The sequence below is a fragment of the Rissa tridactyla genome, chromosome 4 (assembly GCF_028500815.1).
Source record: "Rissa tridactyla isolate bRisTri1 chromosome 4, bRisTri1.patW.cur.20221130, whole genome shotgun sequence".
In the NCBI taxonomy this organism is placed as follows: Eukaryota; Metazoa; Chordata; class Aves; order Charadriiformes; family Laridae; genus Rissa; species Rissa tridactyla.
The window spans coordinates 42,593,601-42,616,853 of NC_071469.1; the positions used below are offsets into that span (position 1 = coordinate 42,593,601).

General features: G+C 42.5%; 1 protein-coding gene across 2 annotated transcripts in view; it reads left to right on the top strand.

Annotated features, from left to right (window-relative positions):
* The first annotated feature begins 1,641 nt into the window (after positions 1–1,641).
* The window catches only part of RGS6 (regulator of G protein signaling 6), a 294,403-nt gene continuing 272,791 nt past the window's right edge, over positions 1,642–23,253 (top strand). For both annotated transcript variants that reach the window (XM_054200650.1, XM_054200651.1), the window contains exons 1-2: positions 1,642–1,839; positions 15,128–15,232. In XM_054200650.1, coding sequence (XP_054056625.1) covers positions 15,149–15,232 — 84 coding nt within the window. In that variant the 5' untranslated portion in view covers positions 1,642–1,839; positions 15,128–15,148. The remainder of the gene's footprint in view (positions 1,840–15,127; positions 15,233–23,253) is intronic.

Genomic DNA, 23,253 nt, shown 5'->3' on the forward strand with positions numbered 1-23,253 from the left:
TTTGCCTTTCATTTTATTTGTACTTTTTTGGTAACAATTTTTTCTGTTGAGCATGCGTAAAAAAAGCACAGTGGTCACTTTTGCTTTAATGTTTCCAGTCAGTTTTCTTTCTCAGCATTGTGTGCTACCATAATATGGTAATATTTGGCCTGGAAACGCTGCAAGGAAACTTACTTGCATAATTTCTTTGAATTGCAATTTTAAGACGCAGGTGAAATGTTATCTATCAATCCTGTATTTTGAAAATGGCGTTTCTCTAGGACTTGCATTTCGGTCTGAGTTAACCTGATAAACTTAAGCACTTAGATCTGTTAACTACTGCATGTTCATTCCTTTGAGGCAGCTGGCAGAATAAAGACCGTGTAGTACAGAGGAGAAACAGCTTTTCCTGGATAGAGCTGTCATACCCCAGCACAACTTGATATAACTTCATGTAACTAGTGATTTGAAATGCTTTGCTGAGAAAATCTCAGGAAAAGAATAATATCTGTGTTTCATAGGTAGCCACTCTCTGCCTCCCCCCTTTGCCTGAAAACGTTGTGTGGCAAGTAACGTATCGTGTGCTTTGGTTTATTTGAAGGGAATGACAGGCAGCTTAAACTCAAACTTGAAATAAATGGAAATATTCTTAGATTAATTTTATTAAAAAAAAAAAAAAGTCTTGAAAAAATATCCTGTGACATTTCAGGAGTGCAAACTCTTTGACCAAAAAAACCAGGAAATAATGATGAAGGATCTTTTATAAGAAGTGAGCATGGGCAAACTGCGCAGCCTGGAACCTGGCATTTGCAAGACTAAGGAAGGAGTAGCCAGGAAGGGTGAAGAAAGATGGAGATACAGATCCAGCAGAAATGGAAACGATGCAAAGTTGCACCAGAATTAATTTTTTCTTCAGAGTTTATGGTTTGAATTATTGCAGCACTTTCACGTACCAGTCAGCACCAGAAAGTCAGCGTGCCAGGCCAGGCCACAACCATAACATGATGGGACATCCCTGCACAAGGTGGGTTTTGGTGTCAATCAGCAGGCTAGTCAAACAGAAGCCTGGTTTTGGTAACATCCGAATAAGGTAAATCCCCGGGATGCTGGGAAAGGGGGGAATATGGACACTGCACGGGGGTTTTGCGACGGGGTATTTAAGCTGGCCAAGTCGCCTTTCCCCTGCGCAGCTGGCTGCCTTGCTGTCAAGAGTTTCAACTTCAGAAACAAGTCCTGCGTGTGGACACCAAACCTGAGAAACGCGAGAAATTTTGGCAGAGGGATGGTCGCGGAGGCCTGCCCTCAGGGCCCTGGCACAGCGCTCCCCGGCACAGCCCTCCCGGCCGTGAGGGCAGCTCGGGCCGCGGTGGACTTCACTCGCCTTCGGAAGTTTCCCCGCCTCACCGGCCAAGGGGGCGGCGGGGGGTGGCGATACAAGCCGGGGAGGGGGAAGTGGCTTCCCCTGGTGCCGGGCGCGGAAAGGTGGGCCCGGGCTGCCCGCAGCGGGCGCTGCTGCTGCGGGGCCGGGGCCGTCACCGCCCCCGCGGCCCCGCCCGGACCACCGCCCCCGCCCTCCCCCTCCCGCCCGGCGGAGGGTCGGGCGGAGGCAGCGAGGGGCCGGCTGGGCGCCGTCGCGGTTGTGTCCTGCCCGCGGCTGTGCCGGCGGCAGCGTCGCCCTCGCCGCCGTCCCCGCCGCAGCCTGAGGGGGCCTGAGGAGAGCGAGAGGCTTTTTTGGGAGAGGCGCGGGGCTGCCCGCCGGCCCCGCCCGCCGGCTGGCGCCATGGTGCGGGCCCCCCACCGGCCCTGAGGAGAGGCGAAGCGGGGGGGGCGGCAGGGGACGGCGGCGGCGCGGTTGCTAAGGTAATGGGAGTGGGCTGCAGGCAGGGCTGGGGCAGCGGCTTCTCCTGGCCCCGTTATTTCCTTCTTTATCCCCATTTGCGTGGCGGAGCGGTTGCCGCTCGGTTCTGCCCCCGTAGCCTCCGGTCCCGCCGCGGAGAGGGGAGCCCCGGCCGGCGGGAGGGGCTGCCTGGGCGGCCCAGAGGCGGGTAGTTTGCTCCGAGTTGGTAGTGGCGGGCAGGTGCAGGGCGGTGCGTGTGTTATATATATAGATACATATGTGTGTGTGTGTGTGTTCCCATATATACCGGCCCGCGCCACTGTGCCCCTTCCCGGGCCGTGCGGGTCCCCCCCGAGCGCACCGCGGCTGCTGTTCGCCCTCCTGCGGGGGCCCCGGGGAAGGGGGCCCGGGCTCGGGTGACGGCCCGGGGCGCTGGGGGCGCCTGGGCTCCCTCCGGGCGGAGAGGGGCTGTCCTCTCCCCTCGGGGCTCGGCTGGGCTTCGGGGGAGGCGGTGTCCCAGCAGGGTACAAGGGCTGTGCCCGGGGAGCCGGGGCTCGGTGGGGGACACGGGGCTGGGTGGGGGGTTCTGAAACCCCGCAGCTTTTCGGGGGGAGGCCTCGGGGAGGGACGGGGCGGGGTGGGGGTGGGGGAGCGAGCGAGCGCTGGGGTACGGCTTGAAGGGGGAGCTGGTGCCCCGTGGGAAAACTTGGAAAGTGTTTCGCTTGGGTAGCGTATGGCAATAATAGACTTTCATCCGCTGGCAAAGTGCGTTTGCGTGAAGATGGATCGGTGTGTGCGAGTAAAGCTGCCAGGCGCTCTCCTCCCAGAGCCTTAATCTCCTGTGACACTAAAAGCATCTCCTTAGTCGCTAGCTGCGACGGCGTAGAGGAAGAGGTTTGCAGGGCCAGCAAGGAGCTTCAAGTATTTTTTTTTTTTTTTTGAGGAAGATGCAGGTTTTTGTATAGGTAACGGCACGCTGCCGCTTGTACGGTGTGGGCATCATAGCAGTCAGGGCTGCTGCTCCAAGAGCAGACAACGCCTGTGGCTCTGATCTTGTCGTCCCGTCTGCACCGGCACTGCTCTCACTGCTGGACACAGCCCTTGCTGGGACAGCCTGGGTAAGTCGGGGTTTGCTTCAGCTGACCCGCAAGGGGCTTGCTAGAACGGCATCCCGATGGTAGCCTGCGTGCTATAGAGCAGCGTGGCGCTTCCCTGAAATTAAAGATTATGGGCATGCATGGTTGCTCTTGATTGTTTTTTGTTTGCTAACTGCCAGGGTGTAGGGATCAGAAAACAGGAAAATCTGTCTTTGATAAATAAAGCCATACTGTAAAACTCACCTTTGTGTTGGCGTATTACACTGTATATCAGTGGCTTCCCACCCCAAAGAAAGCTGTGTTTCATTTGTGTTTGTGTGTTTCTGTGGGAAGTGCTTTGAGAGCTGTGAGTGTGAAAGCGCTCTGTAAAGGTATAGTGTTGTGTGTAATTGCTTGCTGAAGAACATAGCAAAAGAGGTTAACTGTAGTTCAAAGCTGTAGGGATTTAAGGCATTTGATATAATCGTAAATATAAATATTCTCCAAGGTTGATTTGAGTTTATTTTGAAGTGGAAGGTTGTGTATATTTGCTATCATCCATTTCTTTCTTTCTTTCTTTCTTTCTTTTTTTTTTTTTTTTAATTGAATGACAGATTTATCCTAATCTTGCAGATCGGAAGGACTAGCAATTGTTTGCTGTGTAGTTATGATCCATAATACTTTCTTACCAGCGGACTGGGAACACTTTCACTATACTTTCTTGTAAATCTGCTTTAAAAAGAGGTCAGATGTTGAAGAGCAGTTATTGACTTGGGGGCATATGGTTACAAGCACAGAATAATAGTGTTCATTGCTTGAATGTGTGTGTTAAATGCTGAAGAAACTGTTTAGACTCAGCTGCTATTGACTTTATTTTTAGATGAGCTATTCCTTTTTCTAATGACCTGACTAATAGAATAATTAATGGCAAACGTCCCTTTTTCTTTCCTAAGAGGCTGCAAGTGTAGTGGAGTTTAGATAGCCCTTATTTTTTCCATCTTGAACTATAGTAGTGATCAGAAACAGATGAAAGAAAAAGTTATTTGCTGCACATCTCCTACTGAGGTTTATCAGTAATAGATGTTTAAAGATTGCTGTTCACCTACCTGACTGATTTTTTTTTTTTCTGGTTTCTTCTTACTACCCTTCTCTTCTACGAAAAGGCGTCATTGTTGACACTGCCTGCCTTAGTTTCTCTCTGATGGTCCCTGTGTTGCAGGTAGTGCAGATAACTGTTCTAATCAGTGACACCTGAGGATAAGAGGAAAAGGTGTGTCCTCTTAAAGCAGCAGTTGCCTCCCTGCTAACCCCACACAAGGTGTTTCAGTGTCTAGCATGTAATTCTGGTGGAGCCCACTGGTATGGTAGAGATGAGCCGAGGGCTGTTTGTTTGCAGGAGTAACTCTGTGTTGGTAAATGTTTCTGAGGCAGCTGGAGGAAAGCTGAGTGGAAATGCTAGGATCTGTCACCGTCCCTTCGAGCAGCCAGGAAGGGGAGAAAAGGAGAGGGCAGCCCTGTCCCAGCAGACTGCAGCAATCTTGCAGATGGCAGGGAAAGAAAAGGAGCTGCTGTATGTGGAGTAGCAGGAAGACAAAATAGCTGCAGTGTGTCATCCTATAGTCTGTGGTGAAACTTCTGAATCTTGCCGTGGTGTCGGTCAGGCTTCCTAATGGAAATAAAGGGGTGTTGCGGTGTGATTATTTTTTTGCCGTCCCCAATTAACAATATGAGTCTCTAGCTTTTCAAGAATGAGAGATAACAAAGCTGGAGGCTCTAGCCAGGGATATCTTTGATGCCTAAATCAAACCCTGCAGTTGTAAAGTGGCAGAATGAGGGTGAGCTGCTCTTCCCATGCCCAATCTTAAAAGAGTGCAGTTTTGCCCTTATGATCGGGTGTTCTGTTGTGTGTGCTCATCACCTGGAGCTTCAGTCACATTTCTGCAAGCACACCTTGGGTCTCTAGAAAGGAGGTTGTATGAACAAACAGGTCCACTTCCCCAAGCAGCTCTGGACTGTTTCAGGGTAGGAATATTGCTTCTACTTGTCAGAATTGAAATGTTCTTGGTTCCAGTGGAGTTACACATCTGACTTCCTCAGGCTACGAAATTTCCTCTTTGCATCTTTGAGCACTTATGTATAGTTGAACATCTGTCTTCATACTCTGAACTAAATTATTATGTTCCTACATCTCCAACTTTTTTTCCTGCAAATTTCTGCCTCTGCTCTTTGTCTCTTAACTTTCTGCGTAGCAACTAGGAAACCAGTGCGCACATTGTGTCCTTGAGATGGTGGATTTATGGGGATTTAGAGGTAGCTAGAATGCACGCAGTCTGAAGTACTTTGAGAAATTTGGTGTATGTTTATACCCCTTGAAAAGATAGTAATAGATGTATCATGGAGAGTTCTAAACTGTGTTTGACTACAATTTTCCTTGAATAATATAGTGACTTTTAAAGTTTTTAAAGGATTATATTAGTGAATCCGTAGTGTTTTCTTAATCTACATAAATTTTACCATGAAAAGACTTTTCCATGATTTCAGTTACTGTTTCCAGCTGGAGTGATAGGGTATTGTGGTGACTGGAGAATGAGCTAATTTCTGCTGTTGTGCTCTATCTGTGAAGAGGAGCTAATTTGTATTTTACTTGTTGGTTGTCAAGCTCTAGGAAGATTGTGGAGTCAAGAGAGACTTCTGCTACCCACTTGTGTTACATCAGATCTCATACTATTTTTTAACATTTCTGTAGCTGATGGCAAAGAATGTGGAGAGAGAGAGAAAGAGAAGTAGATTAAAATTTCAGTAAGCAATAAGTTTCTGACATTTTGATGTCCCGTGAGCTCTGTATTGTCATGCTGGAAACAGCTATCTGCTCCTAGGCTCAGCAGCATCGGGGTAAGGCACTGGTACTGCACTTCACCTATGTGGGGGTGGTGGGGACCATGAGGTAGTTAGACGGTGAAGAGGAATTAGTGCTGTATTTTTGCCAGGAATCTTCAATTAGACATTACAGTCATCATCCCAGCAGAAAGGGACAATACTTCATCTTTTCCACTGCGCTTATAGAACCTGGCATTAGCGGTGAAAGGTTCACAGGGTAGTTAAAAGCTCCTCAGATTGATTACTACAGACCTACTGTGCTATGGGGATGCGTGTTGAGCAAATGATAACTAATGGTTGGAAAGCCAGGGCTTATATGTTCAATTTATTGCTCTGTCATCCATTATGTGAATGTGGGAAGTCGCTTAATTTCATTGTGATTTAGTTTATCACTTTGTAAGAGAAAATAATATTTGCCTCTGTCACTGATGAGCAACTAGTTTTAGATTATGCCTTCACTAGTATAATGGTAGTCTGGCATCGCCACGTATTAGCTCAATTAAAGGAACTGTCTTTATAGAAGTATTATAGTATAACAGCAGTAGTAGTAAACTATATTAGTATTTATAATGCCTGTAGCATATATTGGTATTTATAATAGTACAGTTATGGCATTGTGGAGTTCAGGGTAGATGAAGTGCTGCACTGGGATTTGTAGACTCTGCTGCACTGTGTGGGTGCGTGAACTTGAGCTAGCTAATTCAGGAGTGGCTTAGATGCTTTTTACATGGCAATTACCCAAATGATTTGGACATAGTTTGCATCTGAAAAGGCTATGTGTTGTTGTGATAAACAGCAGGGCAGTGAAATCATAGTGTATTGCATCACGTCCTTGAAGTACACGGGATGCAACCAGTTGTGTTCATTTGTACCGAGGGTATCGTATGGTGCTGCATCTTCAGAAGCTCCTGTGCTTTTGGGTAGCAAATTTCACATTTAATTTGATTGCAGGGTACTTGCAATTTTCCATCCTCTTGAAAATGAACAACCAGCAAGAATTCTGAGCACCTTGGGGTGTTTTAAATGAGATTGTGCAGTCACTAATCAATGCAGGGGTGTCTTGGTTGTTGTATCGACTTGCATTAGACTACTTGAAGGGAGATTTATTTTAGCAAGCTCTGTTTGGAACAGGGAGTTTAGATGGAGTAATTCTAGGCCCCCAGGTACTGGGGCCTGTATTTTTTTATTTTAATATTTTGATTTTCTTCTAAGCCTGTATTAGAGCATCCATTAGTATGTGCTGCTTCTCATTTAGTTTTCTCTTTGAATCAGTTTTCTTCAGTTGTTTTCAACTTATTGGATACAGTGTAAAATAGAAAATGTAGTCCACCAGCTAGAATTAGCTTACTGTAGTTGTAATTAATACTTTCTATGGTGCATGTAGTACAAGGCACTTTCAGAGATGGTGTATTTGATGGACCAACTTCATGGACAAGATGCTTTGAGCACACCTTAACTGATCCAAGGAAGAGGGACTTATATTGGAGGAGATTAGAAGTCTATCCTCAAGCTCTGTATCATGAGTGCAGTTACTCATTTACCACAGGGAATGATTTTGGCCAGTAAGTTGGCATTGTTGTAAAACAGCAATACACAGCTTCAGCGCTGTCCTTTGCAACTGCTCCTTGCAGACTGATAGCACTTTATAAATACTGCAGTAGTTTAGGATCACCAATTCAGATGAAGTTCAAAGTTGGGCTATATCTATCTCTTTGCATTTCTAAATCCGTATAGTACTGACACTTGTTTCAGTTAAATATTCAGTGTATATTTGCTGTTATATTCTCTGTAGCTATCCCTGGTAACAGTGTGTTGGCTCAGAGCCTTTCCAGGAGCTCTTGCACTCACAGCAGTATTTTTTTATTGGAAGGTAGACTGATTACAGGTGGATGCTCCATTTTGTTCTGAATTCTTTGGAAGAAGGATGGAGGTATTTGAGGCAGTTTCTTCCTGGGTATAACATCATTCTGATCCATTAAAAGTAAATCTGGTATGCAAGTGCCCATTTCAACAATTGATTTCATAAAGGGAAAAATTTGCCTTGTTGATAAGTAATTTGTGTGTCAATATTTGCTACCACCCGTCCCCATTCCATTTTTCTATTTGGTTGTCTTGTTCACCTTGTTTATCTGTCTGTCAAATAATATATTGAAAACTCTGAAAGTGTGAAAGGTCTTCCTTTTAAGTCAGTAATGCTTCCAGTACACCTTGGGTGGTCAGACCAGAACATTGGTAGTGCATATGTCTATTTAAAAAAAAAAAAAAAAGAGAGAATGCTTCTAATTGGGCATTGGGGAACTTGGGACCTAGTCAGTGTCAGATGCCAAGAAAGTTACTTTGTCTTGGCTTCCACGCCTAGGTTTCCTGGATGTAACAACCACTTGTGGACAGTATTTTCAACATTCCGAAATGCAACAAATATCTGCAGATTTAGAAATATATAGAATCAAAATGGGGTGTGGCTCCGTGGGGAAAGGGGGGGAAGGTAGTTGTCTTCCATGGTTTATCAGGAAGCAGTCTGATAATCTGCCAGGTTACTGAGACGGGTCACCTGTGGCTAACACAACTGGAACTATCCATCCTTAGTGTCTTCTGTTATAGAGTTATGTGACAGAGTGACTACTACCGCATTCGTCACAGATGGAGAGAAAATTGCTCAAGACCACAGAGCGTGCCCTTTTTTGGAGGTGGTACAAGGCCTTGGTGATCCCCGGTTAGCAATGTTCTACTTAGACTGCCACACTGTGAATATTTACTCGTTTTAATAAAGGACATGCATGATTGGGAACAGCAAGTGATTGGAGAGGAGTACATACAGAAACCAGCTGCTCACATTAGGTTACATGTGATTAGAGTTTAAACGTGTAGACTGTGTCTATCTGCAGGAAAACAAGTGGCTTTCATTGCCTCATGTGAGAGCTAGTCCTGTCTAAGAGGTGGCTGGGGCCATAGTGCGTATCCTTGGCCAGAGGGGTCTCCTCTGGCCGCCAGATGGTATTGCTGTGGCCTGAAGATACAGTGATTGTTATGTGTGGGTTTTTTCCCAAGTACAGTGTTTTAAAAAATGTGAGATTGTCCTGCAGCCCACCAGAAGGATGAAGTTATATGTCACATGACTTGGGACATGGTGGGAGGCTGTGTGGGGTTGCAGAATCTATTGGGAGACTGCTGGAGGAATGGATAAGAAGCAGGAAGTCAAACCCTGTGTAAAGTCATCCACGCTGACTCTTGGGAAGAAGTGATGATGGGTGAGAACTGTGTTCCCAGATTTATGTCCACATACTGGTTTGGAGGTCTGCGAAAGAGAACCTGGGAGCAAACCAGCAGTTTAGCAGTGCCGATGATCAGGAGCCTGGAGCTTGCTTCCTGCCCTAATACTGTGTGGAAAAGTAGACATAGCTATAAGATGTTTTGAGGCAAGTTTTTCACAGGAAGCACTTAAGTAAGTGTATGGAAGGAGACTGCGCCTTTAGGAAATCTCCGTGAGAGTAATCAAAATTGGAAACCCCAGTCTTCATCAGGATCCCAGTTTCCTTAAAGGTAAGAAGAAGGGAATGTCCCAGAATTGGGTCCTTTCTTGCTGCTCTGGCAGAGTGAGGCAAAAGAGTCTCTGCTGTTTCCATGCCTAGATGCGCGCCCATCTTTCATACTGCTGGTTGCAGAGCAAGAGAAGCATTGAGCTCCAGTACTTCAGCGTGGGGCTCCCTGTGAGCTCCAACCTCAGCAAAAAGAGGAATAGGGTCCTTTAAAATCCATGAATTCTCACAGTATAAACAAAACTGCTTTCTCATAAACAAAGAGGAATTTGTTTGGCAAAAATTCGAACATTAAGTGCAGTTGCTAGGACTGTTTATACTTGGTTCCTTAAAAAAAGGCAACAGCCTGAATATTGTTGATAGTACTGCAGTGCTCAGCACTTGCAAGGAGGGGCAGAAGGTCTGGGATGATCTTCCACTGGGAAAGTATTTTCAGAGTAACTTCAGTTACAATTTGATGTCCAAAACAGTCATGGCAAGGATTTTTAGATGCTTTGGGAGCTGTACTTCACTGATCGAAAGCAGACTCTCCTTGCTGCTTCTGCATGCAGGGGAGCAGCACCGCAGTATCCAGAGTGGCACAAGACCCTTCAGTCTGTCACTACTAACTGTGGTGTGGCTCCCTACATGGGGATGCCCAGCCCCTGTTTCACTAGCCCTTGTGTCCTCCTCAACATCAGTCTGAGGAGGGGAACATGCTTGCAGAGTCTTGTTTGGCTGAGCGCAGTGGTCAGCAGTGCCATGTATAATACCAGTATTTCCCCCTCCTCTCCAGTAAGGATACTGGAGAAGATGGTGGAGTTTTGATCTCAGCTCCAGTCTTCCCAGCTTTTGTCTGATTCAGGTGGATGTTGTATCAGTTCCCATTTGGCAGGTTATTTCACTAGTCAAAGGAGTTTACCTCTGAAGGAAGAGTAGAGGTGAATTGTGCAGTGCTCTGACCGAACTACACCGGTTGAAAGCAGACTGCATCGCCCAGGTTGGACCTGGGGATCTTCTGGTTGCTGTAGTTGGTTGTCCTCTAGTACACACACCTTGCTTGGCGTGCCCAAGTCCTAGTTTAATGAAGTAATAGTTAACCAGGAGAGGAAAATGGAGCTACAAGTTTTGTTCTTTCCAGTGCAATTCTAGAGAGACTTTTGTAATAGATGTGAAATATCGACTTAATATTAATGGGGACTAATTGAATTCAGATTGACTGATTATTTTTTTCCCTTGTCTCTTCCCTCCTGTCACCTTAATAACATGATCTATTAGGTCTGAATATTCCAGCAAAGCAGGTAGGGATTTTTGCTATTGGGTAATTATCAGTTCAGCAAGGCATGTGGTGATGTGATTTCTTGTGCATGTAGAAGTCATGTAGTCTTGATGTGTTTCACTAACTAGAAATTAACTAGGTATTAATGACATGAAATTATGTTTTACTCTATGGTTATGTGCTAAAGTTCCAAATATCTCCTGATTTGACATTAGCACTACATGTGAATGATAAGGTGCCCTTGAAATACATAGCATAAGGGTAATTTCCACTTACTGTCACCCAAAATTTTATTTCAGCCGGGCGGTGCTAATGGACATTTTCATGGGGATTCATGTAGTAGATTCTGTTTTCCAGGATTAAATTCATGCATATTATAACAAACTATTTCGTTTTATCTCTGATGTGCAAGAAATGTTTTGTACTATGAATTTTGTTTATTAAGTTGGCTATTTATTAAAATGCAGGATTAGAGTCTAAATATGACCCTGTATTTGGGTTGTTAAATGCTGGTGATGTTTTCGAGAAATAGCTTGTTTTGCAGAATTTCTTCTAACATTGTACTTATTTCTTTCTCTATTATCTATAAAACCCAGAGTCTATAAGGACTCCTTTGTGGGCTAATTTCTGTGAATTGCATGGGTGTTTGTGCCTATAAGAGTTTTCTTACAGAAGTGTTGTTTACAATAGTCTTTTCTTACAGTAGTCAAGGTATTTTAGAACATTAAGGAGAAGCTCTTACTGCTTAGCTGTTTTCACTGAATTTACATATACATAGAGATTAAATACTGACAGTGTTTATGCAGAAAAACATATAGGTTGTTGTCTTTGAAATGTTATTATTAAACCCCTGTATCATAAACTCCAAAGAGGCGAGCTGTGGTAAAAAAAAAAAACGGTTTTCTGTTTTCTTGCTTTTTAGGGCATTCTTAAAATTGGTTATTCCAGTTCAAAGGAGTTCACTGATCCTTTTGTAACGTATGGGAGCCTTATCTCTGCAGCTTCTGGTTTTTGGGAGAGTTTGAGGAGCCTGATCAGATGAGAGAGAGATAAAACTCTTGTGATTCAGTGCATTTTGTCAACAGCTGTCTACCTAGTGCAATATGATTATGTTTCTCAGGAAAAAGCAGAACTGTTCTAGAATAAAGAATAAAATTTAAAAAAAGGAAAAATCAGCAAGGGGCAAATGCACGCTTTCTTTTTAGCTTATTTTTGGGAGTATTTTTTTTAAAGGCTTCATAGGCCGTGTTATCCATAAACAAGAAGTTGAAGACGCGGGTTTGCTCCTTGTGTGTGGCAGAGTGAGAGAATGGCAAGCACAAATGGTTTTCAATTTTTGTCACTTTTGCTGCTGAGGAGTCTGGATTACTGCAAGCGTGGCTATTGTCAGAAAAACAGATGTGGGAAAACAGCATCTTTTGAACCTGGGAGTTGGAATTCAGAGACCATTCATTTTTTGAAGATACGCATTTGGATTTAGATTGGTGATGTGTGGATGCAGGCTGGTGAGTTAGCCACTGGCAATGTAGTAAGCTGCCTGTAGAATAAGGAGCTTATGGTAGTCTTCAGATAGTAATTGGCAAGGCTCTTAACTGGAGGCTGTGCATTGAGTACTTTTATTTTTTTTAAAAACCTGAATAAAATGTTTATTTTTGCCCGTTTCATCCCGGTGTAGCTGAAATGTCTGTATAAGAGTGAGCTGGATTCTCTTCTGGCTGTTGCGTCGCGAACATGTGCTTAGAGAAGGGTTCAGAGGGCAGACTCTTTTTTTAACCTGTCTAGTGACACAGGGTTGTCTTTCTGTTTGCATCTTGAGTAGACCGGGCTGTCAGTGAGGAAAAAAATTGTGTAGAAAGAATAGATTTCAATAGGATCCCTTGAAAATTTAATCCTGCAATTCTTTCACACCAGGCTACGGGTTTTTGTTGGTTTGTTTTTTAACAGAGAACTCTGCAAGTCAGATGTGGACTTTCACATACCATTATATTAATTAAAGGATTGCAAATGCAGCATGTTAACATAGTATTAGGGTAAAAAAACCCTGTACTTTGAACATGAGTGGTCTCATTTGTGTTCACAGCAGGTAGCGTCCATCACTGGAGCCCTGGTTCTGGGCTCTCTACCCTTCTCCCTGGTGGTCTGTGCCCAGGCAGAGGCAGAGCGGTGCTCCTTTGTGGCTCTGCCGATGTTGCTTCTTGGTCAGAGGTATTGCTGCTGTGTGGCTGGCGGTTTGCCTGCATTTGTGGGGTGTGAAATCAGTGCCGCAATCCTCAGGCTGGTGAGAATGCCCTGTTTGTGAATTGGTTTGAAAACCAGGCTTTGGCATGGCAGGAGTGCAGGGAAGCAGTCCTGCATCACTGTGGGCTGGGCTCCACTCAACTCCCATATGTTAAAAAGCACAGGTGTAAAGGATTTCATTTTTTTTTTTTTTTTAAAGCAGTCTAAAAGAAAGAAGAAACTTGGGTGATGGTCAGAGCCTTGACAATTCTGCAAGGGCCGTGGGGGACTCCTGGTCCAGGGGCCACACTAAGACTCATCCCAGCACCAGCGGTGCCTAGGCTGCATGGAAGGGATGCCCACACTTGTCTCTTCTCTGGGATGCACCTCAGTCCTGCCTTGTCTCCAGCCTTGCCCCCTGTGACATCCATCCTGCTGTCACTCCTACAACAGCGGCCCTGGTCTGGCTGCTCCTGACTGAAACCCAGGATATGCTGGCCACCAGTGGGAAGCACTTTGGCAAATTTCTGTCCTCCAACAACAGGTTTATTTGTATTGAGTACCCTTTGTAGATCTTCAGAGGCAGTTGGTGGCTCCTTTGTTCTTACTGTAAACAGTGTGACAGCCACTACTGCATATTGTGCAAGATGTTTTTGTCTTGTTGCACTGGAGTAGATGAAAAGCTTCAAGATGTGCTATGGGGGAAAATCCTGAAGTATCAGAGAAGATACAGTGAGCTGACAGTATAACAAGAGCAACAGAATTTGTAAACGTGGACGTTCAAAGTGAATAATGCAATGGGTGAAGCGCAACAAAGTAATGCTGCAGAGAGCTTTTTGATTAGAAATTGGAAATTTCTTCTTTAAAGGAGCATTGCTCAATTAAAAGTTGCAGTTGCTTTCTTTTAAAGTATGCGTGTATAATCTCAGATATAATGTAAGGAGTGAACGTGGTCTTTATGTAGTGCAGGTGAAGCTGAAACTCGTGTGACTTGACATAGGCTTTCAACTCTGCTTTGTAGTTGCCTTCAGAAAGTTACATAAAATCTCTACCTACTTTGTTCAATTGAGTGATGATGCCTAGAGCCTAATTCTTCAGTGCCTTGAAATCATGACTAAGAAGTGCTGTGAAAATGCACATTAGTGTAAATCATTCAAAGTGCTATAATTTTAAAACACTTTACCCTTCACCATTTTATTTAATTTTTTGCATCTAATAATTTTACTTAGATAATTTATTCCGTTTCCTTTTTAGCTCGTGACCTGGCACAGCAGTCCAGTGTTTGGGCTTCTAGGAAAATATGAGAGTTTAATAGGAGTTAAAATAAATTTATGTCCTTTAAATATAAAGTCGTGTCTAAATTGGTCTGAACATGCCTTTGAAAGGTGATACATATGTATATTGTTTAATTTGAGCTAGAATTATATTACTGAGTTTCAAAATTGATAAGTGCATGTACAAATGCATTTGTGCCCACAGTCGTGCGTGTGCATGCATCCTTTATAAGAAAGAAGTAAATTTATATGGATTTATGTAAATTATTTAACCTTGGTCTCTATTATCCCTTGATTAAAGGGATATCTCAGCTGCTTCTGGCTCCAGTGGAAGCTGCCATGTTACAGTAATAGCCTTTTCACTGCTGAGACAGGACAGAGCTGGGGTACAGTCTGAGGTTGTCCAATTCTGGCAGTTGACTTGTCCTTGGGAGCTGATAACTGACAGCAAGAATGGCTTGGGGCTGTATTATACATATAATTGTATGCTGTGTATGTATATTATATGCTGGGGCACTTTTTTGCCTGTGGGAATGTGCAAAGTGGGTAGAGAAAGGAATTGGAAAGTATCTTGTTCCTTAAATAAGGGAGGCAGTTTAGTGGGGAACTGTGGTTTTGGAATGAATGTGTAAATTATGCATGTGTGAACATACTTAGACTTTTTTGTCTCAATTTTTAATAAAATATGTTGAGATGGGAAATCTCAATACTTCCAATGTTAAAGAAATAGAGCTTGTCAAACAGCTTTAATGCCAGTGTCTGTAACGGGCAATGTTACCTCTTGGACTAGGAAAGGTCACCACGTGGCTCCACAGAAATGTGTGTATGGGATGACCCAAACCACAACTGTACGCGACTTGGTGGTCCTTGCTTTTGGGGCGTTGTGCTTTAGACAAATCAGTTCAAAGCATTTAACTGTCTGACACAGTGTGATAAAATGCTGCACTGTGTGAAGTCTGGAGTGTTGTTCCCTCTCTGCCATCCTCATTTCTCTGCCTTGGAGCTAGTTGTGTGTCCCTGCCATGCTCCCCTGCAGCCTGGAGTGATGCTAACTTTTGCTCCTGTCCTTGCAGTCTGACCAACGAGAGGCAAACATGGCCCAAGCACCCACTGATCCGAGTACTGTGGAAACCGCTGACCCAGAGGACAGTTCTCCAAATATGATAGTCTACAGAAAGGTAAGGATTTGGAGCTGTTTGTGGGGAAAAAAAAAAATCTCTTATGTGGTTGACTTGTAAAAGGATCCCATGCCCCTTTTGAAGTCCAAGGTATGTTTCAGGCTGCTTGGATGAATAGCTGAAATAGTTTTCAGGAAAGTAGGTATTTAAAACCATAGTGTTTGAGAGCTTGGAAGTTTTATTCTGTTCAGTGGAAGCATTTAAGCTTGTTAGTATAAAATATTTGATGGCAAACTAATAACTTGAAATTTATAACTTCTTGTGAATGATTGTGAGGTGACTTTACCTAATCGTTCAAGTTTACTAAGTTTAGCTAAAGTAATTATATGTACCCTCCAAGTTTTATCACGCTAAGAATAAAGCAGCTGGCATACAACAATATTTTAGTACATTTTTTTCTGTTTCCATGTTGTGGGTTTTGTTGCATAATTTACAGTTCGATTCTTTGCAGGTAGTTGTTATTACTTCTCCCGTTGCATTTCTTAGATTAAAAAAGAGAAAACTCTCAAGTGCTAGTGAAAAATTAATTGGACAAAGATAAAATAATAGCAATGCATGGTGTCAAAGAACTTTCTTTCACCATGATAAAATCTTATTCTGAAGTACTTTGGAGGTAGTATAAAAGATGAAGGAAAGCAATCTATTGACCCATTTTCTAAGGTGTTTTACTCTGGGTTAGATGTATCTGTTATCTGTGAAATATAGTCTTTTTGTAATTTAATGAAATTGTGTAAATATATTTTATTTAGCTTGCAGAATGTTTCTTAAATAGCATGCGAAAGTGATGTATGGTTCTGACAAAAATAAAATCTCTTGCATGGCTCAAGTAAGCTACCATTCTGTTAACTCAAGAGCTACAATGCTATCTCACATCAAGTTTTCTTGTGTAGTACAGCCCTGGGTAAAATTTATGTTTTTACACCTTACAAAATAGCTATAAGAATCTAAAATGTGTTGGGTGTCCATGGTACTGTTTTCTGCTTGCGTGACTGCAATCTTGATCACTTTCATATGCTGAGAAAATAATTTAAGTTTTGTACAGAGCATAAGTTGTTTAAAGTGTTACTTTTTGATAACCATAATTTTGGTTTAGTTGTTGCATATTTGGTTTGGAATCTGGAATTGTTAACATGGGAAAATTTTCTGGGTAATGTGTAGGCTTGTTTGTTTTGAATGTGTTATGAACACACTTTGGCTGCTAATTTGGAAGTAGCGGTAGTCGGTTAGTCAGATTATCTTTTTGGAACCTGTTTGCTGAGAGGTCCAACACCCCAGCAAGTTGAAGTGGAACGGGGATATGAAAGAAGTTTCTGGTTGCATGATCTAGAATTAGGGCATTAAATCTGTGACTCTGCAGAGAATCCACTTACCTGTTCTCAAAAATGTTATGTTTTATTTGAATGGGCCTCACTTTCTGTTCATCTTATGGCATTTCTACGTAAGGATTTCTCCATTTCTTTGCCTTTTAGTGTTTAATTATTGTTGTTGTAGAATAAGGGTTGCAAGTTCTGCAGTATCAATGGGGAATGTACTCATACCATTTGATCCATCTTTCCTTACTGGTATTGCTCAGACGTCAGTATCATCAGCCCTTCATAATAGTCCTCTGTCAAATACACAGTTATCTTTTAGAATAGCACGCCCCATGCATTGTTCAGTAATATTATATTCTGTTTTGTCAGTATTAAGCTAATGTATGTCTGTCAGTTGTTTGTTTTTTTTCTTTGTTGAGGGTTTTTGTTACTTTTATGAATAGGGTTAATATTACCTGTTCTTCAAAGTTAACTTCCATTGGTTGACTTTCTAAATCTACTTTACTGATTGATATTAGTTATATGTGTTACACATCAATTATATGTTCCTTAGTGTTGAGAAATCATATGCAAAATCTGAGACAAGACTTTTATTCTCTTGATTATTTCTCCTCTCTCCAAATGAGTGTTTAGCTCTTCATCTCTCATTTCCTTTCAAGTGGCTTGATTGCCAGTAATGAATGAGAAAAACACTGCACTGGACTCCCTGAAATACAGACCATGATCTGCCAGCATACTGTACAGTTGAGGGTTGGTGTTGTGTCACAGTAAAAGAAGAGGTTTGCTTATAGCAGGAATCCTGAGATGAAATTGTTGGTCCCCCTAAGGAAGAGGAAATAAGGGTGGGCTTCAATAATAGGACCACAGTAATTCCTGCTGTAAGTGTCACCTATTTTGTTGCTTGTCATAACTGTCATGTCTGTGGGTTGTGAGGGAGGAAAGCCCTAGAAGTACAACCCCAAATTGTTCATGCTTTCTTTACTGAGACTTACTGCAGCCAATTTGAAGTTAATAAGCTAAGAGGGTTTTTGTTGTAGCCTGGTTTTCCTTTTGATCACTAGCATGAAATCCACACATTGAAGGACAAATCAGGTCTTAGGCGGTGCTGAGTGTCCCTTTGGAGCAATCTTTGTTTTGTTTATGGAGAAAGGCCTAGAACAGGCTGTTCTCTTTACTTAGGTAGGTAAAACTGAGTGGGATGGGTTTTGGCCATGCAGAACAAAATAAACTAATTTATTTTGACTCCAATTAGTTTGTGATATTCTCTATGGACTCCTGCAAGCAAATGGATTCTAACTGCTTTGATTGCTACAGCAGATGGTCTCAATGATATAAGTCTTACTTTCTTCTACCTTCAGGGTTAACCTTTTGGGGGCTGATATTTATCAAATTGTGAGGCATGTTATTTTTTTAATCCAAAATGCTCAGTGTTGCCCTGCTGTTCTGGGAGACATCTGTGTGTGAATTAGGTAGTGCAGATGCACTTATTAGGGTAAGTAGTGTTTAGGGTGTGATTTGCCTCACCCTACCCTTGTTAAAATTGATTGTACCCTAAACTACATGAGCTTTATTGACTAGCTCTCCATTGACTATCATGGGTGCCTCAACACCTAGCTGTCAGGTGCTTATGTCATATGGTAGAAACCTATAATTAAGCAAGCTGCATCCTACTCCTAGGATTTGTGCTTCCCCTCATCCCTCTGTATGTCTCAGTACTTAGTCCTGTATATACAAACATGTATATAGTATAGCATCCTGGCTTGTATCAGGAATAGCGTGGCCAGCAGGAGTAGGGAAGTCATCGTGCCTCTGTACTCGGCACTGGTGAGGCCTCACCTCGCGTACTGTGTTCAGTTTTGGGCCCCTCACTACAGGAAAGACATTGAAGTGCTGGAGCGTGTCCAGAGGAGAGCCACCAAGCTGGTGAGGGGTCTGGAGAACAAGTCTTATGAGGAGAGGCTGAGGGAACTGGGCATGTTTAGTTTGGAGAAGAGGAGGCTGAGGGGAGACCTCATTGCCCTCTACAACTACCTGAAAGGAAATTGTAGAGAGGCAGGGGTTGGCCTCTTCTCCCAAGGGAATAGCGACAGGACCAGAGGAAATGGTATGAAGCTGCGGCAAGGGAGATTTAGATTAGATATTAGGAAGAATTACTTTACTGAAAGAGTGGTCAAGCACTGGAACAGCCTGCCCAGGGAGGTAGTGGAGTCACCATCCCTGGAGGTATTTAAGAAACGTGTAGACATGGCTCTTCAGGGCATGCTCTAGTGCCCAAGATTATTGGTTTGTGGTGGGGTGTTGTATGTGGGGTTGTGGGTGTGGAGTTTAGTTGGTGGGTGCTTTTTCTTTTGTGTGTGTGTGGTTTTTTTTTTTTATGTGGTTGGACTCGATGATCTCAAAGGTCCCTTCCAACCACTAAGATTCTGTGTCTGTGTCTGGGCTGGTTACAGGGCTGTGGGTAGTGCCGCAGTAAGGGTGTGCTGTCATTTATCTTGTGTGGCATAGTGATATCCAATGAAAAATTTAAGGTCTCTGCAGAAATTGTGTTACCATTTAAGTGCTGCTCTACAAGTAAAACAGAGGAGCCATGTTCTCTTTAATCAGTCTGGCCACATCTGCAGAAGATGCTGATGTATTTTTTGTTGGGATTATTACTGGAAGAGTAGTATGCAGTGCTCAAAAAGACTATTTGAAATGCGCTACCCTTCTTTTCATGGGAGCAGGTAATGTCAATACACAAGGGCTTCTGTGGAAGTGAGTGACATCCCAGTCCTCACTTCAGTCTGTGAGCGTTGTGTGGGTGCTGCAGCACGGAAGGAAAAAAAAATGCAATGAAAAGCCAGTGAGAGGAGAGAAATACACTCCAAGCAAACAGTAACAGAAAATATCAATTGATTTTAAACACCTGTCACATTCTCTTGAAATCCAGCCACTCTTTATTGTCTTTCTGGCTTCCAAGTGCTAGTTACTATGTCCCAGGGGCCTTTTGGCTCATCATTCCAATAATCTGGGTCTGAAAGTTCACCTTCTGCAGACTGTATTGAAAGACAAACTGTTGACAAACAGCTTCTGGCACTAGACCTATTAGGCGACCTGTTACCAAAATAAATTGGCAAATCAAATCCTCTTACAGAAAGGATGATGGAAAATTGTCATGTCACTGAGAGAAAAGAAAAACTGAAATATTTCGGGCTTGACCAAATAAGAACTGAAAATGCTAATAAGGAAGAATTGTTTAGGAGTACCCGGGGAATATAACAAGAAGGATGAAAACACAGAAATTAAAATGTAGAATGGATAGCAAAGTGAACTTGTTCCTGAGAAAGATCTCTTAGGATGGGGAAGAGTTCACAAATCATACTGTTAGAATGTTTAGAACCCCTGTGAGTGTGCATGCTCTGAGGTGTATCAAAGGGTATCATCAAAGAATTGACCTAGATTATCAGATGGTACATTTACATCTCTGCTTAATTTTGCCAGACACATCTTCTATATCTGCTTGCTAAAGTTGGCACTTAGTGAGTTAAATTTTGAATTTTTATGGTTACTCATCATAAATCTTTTGAACAAGCAGGAAAATCTAATTTCTGAAGGCAATTACTGTTGTAAGTAAATGTAATACAAACTTGCAGCTGCCACAAGATGCTTTCAGAAAAATCCCAGTTGTTTGCTACCTTCGGTACTTGGCAGCCTTACTCTCTTTTTAAATTCTGGTTTAAGATCTGAATTGTAATCATTTAAAAAAAAAAAAAAAAAAAAAAAAAAGAAAAAGGCAACCTTACATTAGCAGCTTTTCTCTAGGCAGATTCCGGGCCTCCAGTCCAGGCAAATAGCTGGACTGCTGCTCTCAGACCTGGTCCAACGTGGTGATAGGGTGGAAAATGGGAGAACAAGCAGTTGGGAAGACAGATGTAAGCATGCAAAAAATGTATGGACTGCAAAGCAGAAAGACGGGGAAGAGACTGTCATTAAAATTAGCTGTTTGGTTAAAAAAAAAGTAACGCAGGTATTTGGAGCTAGTCAGAACACCAAGACTACTATTTGTTTGCTCTTAAGTTGTGCTACATAACACTGCAGACCTATAGTCTTCACTCTTCACCCAGAGATTTTCCTGTACTGTCGTTAGAGATTACTTTATCGCATTTTAAGCCATCTTGCTCGACACTTCCTGATTTTTATTCTGTTTCCAGTCTAAAAGCAGTAACCCAGGATTAAACTAGGACTGAATTTGAGAGTACATATCAGTACTTCAGGAATTGAAACGTACACAATTTTTGATAAGTAACCCCCAAACTAGCATTGTTAATGTTGGAAAATAAATTTAAATCCAGTCATGTTACCAAGATGTATTAACATACAGGTTAGGCAGCAGGACAACTTTAACTCTGCACTTCTGTACTGCACATCGAAAAGGAGGTTTCGGTTAATTTATTCCTGCAAATACTCAGGTGCCTTGGATATAAACAAAATTTAACCATTTCTTGAAGCCTTGCTAATTGCTTTATCCAGCTGACTTACTGTGTCAACAACTTTGCATAAGGTGTTGCACAGAGAGGGGGAAATGCCTGTGTGCAAGATGGGCTACTTGTTAAATTGTGGCTGCAGTAAAGGCAGAAATGGATATTTTTTATCTAGGAGGTTCCCTCTTGGCATTTCCTATAATAACAGGTGTAACATTCAATAATTCTCCTTTCCATACCTCATATTACAAAATCTTGGGGAGAGGAATCACAGCGTTAAATTTAGTCCTATCTGTCGGGTAGGAGCAGCAGAGAAGAGAGACCCAAGTATGCTGGTAAGTCATAGGACAGTCATGGTCCAACATTGTGCAACGGCAGTGAAAAACACAAATACAATCACAGAGTGCCTTGGAGAAATATTTCCAGGGGAGTGATAGGTGTCAGTAGTATTATGCAAAGGGCCGGTGATATGGCCTCATCTAGGTCATGGTGTAGTCTTCTCTGTTGTCATCTCCTCTCTTCAGAAAACGTGACCTGGTTACACAGGATGGACTAGAAACAAGTGGCTTATTTAGCTGAGCAAAACAAAATTGAGGTAGGAGAGATGCAATTACTCTGCAAGAGTGCTCTAAGGGATAAATGTCAGGCAGGGAGATGTTACAAAGCTGAGGATAGTACTGGCGTGCACACAAATTTTTTATAGATTTCCGATGAATAAATGCAGTCTGGGAATTAGGAGGTAGTTCCTAATTCTCAGAAAAGTGGAGGTCTGGGGCAGCCACTGCATGTAATAGTGCGTTCAAAGAAGCCAGCTTGTTTTAGGATAGGTGTAGGCATGTTTTTGAGGAGGCCTGTGTGACATCATTTCTTGCAAAAGTAGAGGAGGAGAGGCAATGAGCCAAGAAGTCTTTCTAACGTTATGTTTGTACCGTCTTCAGATTCCCTTGAATAGGGACTGTCTAAAATACCTCCAAACACCCTTTATTCATGCAATAGCAAACAATTTGTACTGCTGAAGTTTGACATGTGTCGGTGTCCTTGAACAAAGCTAATGCCGCAGACCTTGGCTGTATCTGTCAGGGGAACCTTGCTGTAAAGCTGGGGAGGTGGGTTTGATTTCTGTGTCTGTTAGACATGTATGAATGATTAATGATCTAAGGCATTAGTGTAAAATTGCAAGAAGTTAGTGCCCAGAGGACTCCAGAAGCTGACTTGCATCATTGTTTAGACACAAATAAAGCTGTCATACAAGTGGCAGGAACATGTTTTTAGAGTCAGATGGAGGTGATCCACCTGCTGGAAGGGCTTTTGGACACTTTGTGGTTGTTTGTTTCTTTACGTCATATGTCTTGCAGTAATAGTTAAGACTTAGCTGAGGTTAAAGATTCAGATCAGTTACAAATAGGGAAACGCATGTAATTTTGTAGGTAGGTAGACCCTCAAATAACTATCTTCTTGTTTCTCTTTTTAGATATATAAATCCATACACACACACACACACACACTTACCTGCCTTTGAAGTAATGATGATGAACAGATAACCTTTATGTTTTTCCTGGATATATTGTTTAGGCTAGTATAGGAGATACATTCTTAGAATGTATATAAAAGATATTAAAAAGATACAAATGTGTGTGTGTATGTATGATATATTTTCTTACTATCCTGTATGCCTTAAATCTTTCCATTCAAATAATGCACAGAATAATTGGTTTGCATTTTACGCATATGAATCTGTCTTTCCATTCTTGGAAAAGGTGGCCTTAGCCCTAGTGTAAAGGTGGCCTTAGCTCTTGGGTATTGTATCCCTCCTTGTAGTTAGAGATTTTGGTGATAAGCCTATACCTATTTTTTTTTTTTTTGTAGTTTTCTCCATATTCAGAAGCAGTTGTCTGTCTTAAATTTATGTAGTTTTCTTTCCTCTCTGGCTCATCTTTTCTTGGTTCCTGTTTGTAACTGAAAGAAGCTGTCTCTTGCACCCATAAAAGTCTAATTACAGTGATCTATTACTTTAGTTGTTCTCAGAGGCAGAAAAAAGACGAGCCAGGACCAATAGCTATGACAACTTCAAAGTATATTTTTAGCAAAGCTACCAGTGCAAATTTAGAATACAGAGATAAAAAGGGAAGGTTCAGCTAGAGGGTAAGATTATGCTCTTCTAGCTGTAGCACATAGTGCCTTGCATTTTTGGAAACAGTTCTCTTTTTTTCCCCCAGCATCTTTCTCATGTAATTCTCTGTGTATTTGT